Source organism: Astatotilapia calliptera, chromosome 16, assembly GCF_900246225.1.
Source record: "Astatotilapia calliptera chromosome 16, fAstCal1.2, whole genome shotgun sequence".
Taxonomy (NCBI): Eukaryota; Metazoa; Chordata; class Actinopteri; order Cichliformes; family Cichlidae; genus Astatotilapia; species Astatotilapia calliptera.
In genome coordinates, this window is record NC_039317.1 from 1332851 (window position 1) to 1337500 (window position 4650).

At 47.0% G+C, this 4650-nt stretch overlaps 1 protein-coding gene across 1 annotated transcript in view; it reads left to right on the top strand.

Moving 5' to 3' along the window:
* The first annotated feature begins 310 nt into the window (after positions 1 to 310).
* Positions 311 to 4650, top strand: part of ndufa10 (NADH:ubiquinone oxidoreductase subunit A10) — a 5098-nt gene continuing 758 nt past the window's right edge. The window contains exons 1-9 of the mRNA XM_026145616.1: positions 311 to 475; positions 1982 to 2150; positions 2270 to 2485; positions 2555 to 2641; positions 2762 to 2883; positions 3007 to 3086; positions 3655 to 3709; positions 3784 to 3869; positions 3950 to 4058. Of these exons, the coding sequence (XP_026001401.1) occupies positions 401 to 475; positions 1982 to 2150; positions 2270 to 2485; positions 2555 to 2641; positions 2762 to 2883; positions 3007 to 3086; positions 3655 to 3709; positions 3784 to 3869; positions 3950 to 4058 (999 nt within the window). The 5' untranslated portion in view covers positions 311 to 400. The remainder of the gene's footprint in view (positions 476 to 1981; positions 2151 to 2269; positions 2486 to 2554; positions 2642 to 2761; positions 2884 to 3006; positions 3087 to 3654; positions 3710 to 3783; positions 3870 to 3949; positions 4059 to 4650) is intronic.

Consider the following 4650-nt stretch of genomic DNA (forward strand, 5'->3'; position numbering starts at 1 on the left):
GTCTATCCCTTTTTTTGCTGCCTAGCCTGACCTGTCGGCCCAGTGTAAGTTAGTGACTGGGTCTGTCATCTCAGCTGCAGGCAGCTGACAAATAAAGCTCATCCTTATTATTCTCTTTATTTCATTTTTCTCTGTATGTGTCGCCTGCCTCTGTCCTATTTCTTCCACTGTATTATAATGTTGCACTACAGTTGTGCGACGTGTTCTTCGTGTATTATGTTTGCTGTTAAAGTTTCTGTTGAAATAAAGTTGGAGGAAAAAAAACGGTACGTCATCCATGCGACGTATAATGCGTGCGACGGGCCAAAGTACCCAGAGGCCTCGCGTGTGTGACGTATAATTCCGTCACCGGGCTGCGAAGACTTTCGGGTCAGCTCGGAGGGTTTGTGCACAGGTTATCATGGCCCTGAGGACAGTTCGGCTGCTTATCCCGGCGAGAGCAGCTGCTTTCAGAGTAGTGACCGCGGCGCCGAAGGTAAGGACCCGCGGTGTGCCGGGGTTCTGTCCGGCTTGGCTCCACTCTGATTCACAAGGGCAAGCTATCTTAGCTTAGCCGCCACCATCACCGCCCTTCAGTCACAGGCTTGGTCTTAATGTTGACACTCACCTGTGTACCGTGCACCTGTGGCCGTCCTGGTCCTGTTTGCATGGAGCAGCCTGGATTTGAACAACATCGCTCTTCCAGCTCTAACTAAAATAGCAGCTCGTCTAAATAAATGAGTGCGTATTAGCTGATGTTGTGATGCTAATATGTTGTTTTGTTCCTGACAGTTTTTGAGGCTGAGTGCAGCTGCTTCATGCTCCTTACCAGCTCCGGTCATAGACGTGTCATTTCCTCTGTTTATGGATGATCTTGTAGTGCAGGGATGGATCCGTTAGTGTTTAAGTGCATTTAGTTGCAGATAGAATATAAAACACATCCGTCACTTTGAACTCAGCACATGCAGACAGGAGGTGGATGCTGCTGCACCACACTTTAGAAGAATCTGAATACGTGGAGACTAAGCTGTGTAAAGATGGCTTACGTGTTCGTTGTGCTTATATCAGTTGAATAAATACGTCGTGTTCATGTAAAAGTTTGTGATGGCTGTAAAGAATTAAAGATGACTCGTCCTGGGTTTTTAGAAATGCAGCTGCCAGCACCGAGCACTGATGTGATCTGACTGGAATCACTTAAACAGCTTCTCTAACTAAATGCAATATAACAGGAAAAATATACATTTAATGAATGATCAACCCTGTAATTGGTATTAATAAGACAATAAATGACAGCATCCCCTCATTTATTTGCACTTGTGTCCTTTCTGCTCGGCGTGACAGCCTTTAATGGTCACTGATTTCTCGCCGTTTTCACCGTGAGTGCAGATACATCACGTTGGGCGCCGCTGACCACAAGTGAAATATTAACTGAGATGATGACAACATGTTCTGTTAATGCAAGTTGAGTTAAAAACGTCCCAACAGCTGTTACCACAAACAGGCTGCAGCCCACAGCAGTAATGTTGTTGGCTCCCTTTATGCTCCTGCTATCAGCAGATGGTCTCCTGACACCTGGTGGAATAAACACAGAACAACATTGAACTGATCGACTCATTGATCGCATGTTACTGTACCTAATCCAGTTTTTAGAGTCAGGTCTGCGCTACAGTCGTGTGAACATTGAGGGGTGGGGATGGGGGCGGGGTTATGTCAGGGTAGTAGCTGTACACGTGTTAGTTACTGCAAAATCAGATATGCATGTTTGGTTATATCAGGGTCCTTTAAAATGCTTTCATTAAACATATAATGTTGACATATTAAAGCATTTTTGTAACATATTTATTTTTGATGTGTACACGTTGGATTCTTTCATTTTGTGTAGACACTTACTGACTCACACCAACCGATGTATAGAATAATGGTTTGAGTAATGGTTCATTTGAGTGATTAGCAAACCCATCGTATCATTTAGAGGTTTATTCATTGATTTCTGATGATCCAGGCCAGCGTTCATACAAGCTCGGTGAGAAGCCTGCGATATGGCTGGTGGGCCTACGCTCTGGGGGAGAGGACCACGCCACGCTTAAAGCAGTACAGCAAAGTCATCTCTGTGGATGGCAACCTGGCCTCGGGGAAAGGAGCGCTGGCCCAGAAACTGGCCGACAAACTGGGTAATTATCTAATCACAGGGATTCTTTCCCACCACAGCGATACGCAGCTTTAGACTGAGTGGGCACATGGTGCTTGGAGTTTACGCTGCAGACAACAGCTTCTACTTGTTTGTGCGCAGGGATGCTGTACATGCCTGAGCCTGACACTTTCTACCTGGACAAGATGACCGGGGAGAAGGAGCCGCTCCCCGTCGACTTTAATGGGATGTGCAGCCTGGAGAAGTTCTACACAGACCCCAAAGCTGCAGATGGAAACAGCTACAGGCTGCAGCTGTGGATGTACAACATGAGGCTGCTCCAGTACTCTGATGCCATCGAACACCTGCTCACCACAGGTATCTCTGACTCAGCAGTGCAGTTGATGCGTACGGCAGAGATCTTCATCCTGGGCTTTTGTTTTTTAGGTCAGGGAGTGGTCCTGGAGCGCTCCCCCTTCAGTGATGTGGTCTTCCTGGAGGCCATGTTCAAACAGGGCTACATTAGGAAGGAGTGTAAGTGCTTCTGCATCACTAACAGCAGGGGGGCGAGTATTACAACACATACAGATAACCAGCAGCATCTCCCCACTTTTCACCTGATGGTGATGATGTGTGCGACCTGTGGCTTTGCAGGTGTGCAGCACTACAACGAGATCAAAGACATTAGCATCTGTGAGTTCCTGCCGCCACACCTCGTCATCTATGTGGACCTGCCAGCTGAGGAGGTGCAGAAGAAGCTGAAGCAGAGCACCAAGGTAGAGGCACATGTTCTGTTAGACAGGAGACAGGATGTCAGCTCAGTGTTTCATTAGAACAGCAGAAAATAAAAAGAAAACCACCTCATAGGTGAGTTATGTTTTACATGTGTTTGTTCTCAGTCCTACCTTCAAAATGTGCCTCTGCCATATCTGAAGAGCATCGAGGAGGGCTACAAGAAGACGTTTCTCCCCAAAATCAGGTAAGATTGTTACATATGCTGTTAGATATCTGACCAGAGTCTTTATATAAGGATGGACACTGGCTTCAAGGCAGAGGCTTAACTGCATACGGCCTAGTGTTTCTTTGACAGGCGTAGTCTTCTGCCTAAAACATCATTTAGACACGAAATTCTTTCGTGTTGGTTGAATAATTACCTAAAAGTATAATTAGACCAAATCCAGAGGTGACTCAAAAGTTTCAGACCACAAAAGGGAGAGAAATGCTTCTGCCAATCTGTCCAAAATTCAGTTTTTGGCTTGTTTTTGTGTTCAAAAAAGATTCAAGCTGGAATATTAGGTCAAATATTAGGGAGAGAGGAGGACTCCTGTCGTCTCCTCATCATGGTGTTTGAGTTCAGTAGTGATCTGTGACCGTTTGCTCATATTCCAGTAATATAGCCTCAGTACATCATTACTGTTGTTATACTGTCACCACAGCTGGAAGCAGGGGGGCATTAGTGGACACAATTTCACTGCAATGTGTGAAAGACCCAGAAGGTTTCTGTGTAACACCACCCCACCTCCCCCACCTCCACTTTTCCTTTTCAGTGAGACGTCAGAGCTGCTGGCTTATGATGCAACCCAGGCTCAAGATGTTGAAAGGGTAAGATTAAACTGCAGATGTCATCTTCACCTCCAAACAAACACAGTGGCTGATGCCTCGCACGCTGTCCACAGGTGGCAGAAGACATTGAATATTTGAAGTTTGAAAAGGGGCCGTGGGTGGAGCAGGATGATGTCAGCTACCACCACATGAGGATGCTGTGAGTGTTGGGATGTATTTTACGCACCGTTTCGACTGGAATGCAAACGTGAGCTTTCTACCCTTTTCTGCATTTGACAGTGTGGAAGATAAACAGAGGGTGGCAACCCTGACCCACATACCCAGGTTCCTGCCAGAGATAACCATCGGAGCACACGACTACGATCAAAAATACTACGCCTATAAGTCGGTATGTACGCATGTCACATTAGCTGCATGGAACAGGACCGCACTGAGCTGGTGCTTTGACATCTGTAGAGAGATCACGTTCAGACCACTGAGGTTCAGAGTCATCAAAGATTAGATGCAGCCGTGGCCTCGGTTTGAGTCCCCTACGTCTCCTCGTTCTGCAGTTCTTACATTCACACACGTAGGCGTCCACACACACGTTTTCCTGGCTCTTATTTTGAAGTCAGTCACAGCGAAAAAATACGACTATATCTGTGCAGCCGTTAGGAACGGGCCAGCCCGCTGAGGTAAAGCCTGTGTGTGGAAAACACTGCACCACCCGCACAGAGCTGATGGGTATTTTTGCCTGTAATGTGACACACACACACACCACATTGCTCTCTGTGGTTTCCCTGAAAGCCATTCATTGACAGCTGGGAGCAGCAGAGTGCACAGAAACACAGTGCGGCACAAAGGCAGGAGAACGACGCCCCTGAGCCACATTCAGCACATCTGCAGCTCCAAGGATGCAGACGATGTGTTTGGAGATCACAGCGCTGCGCGTTTCACCACACAACAGCGTGCGGCTGCCGTTCCCCGTCTGACAGCATCTT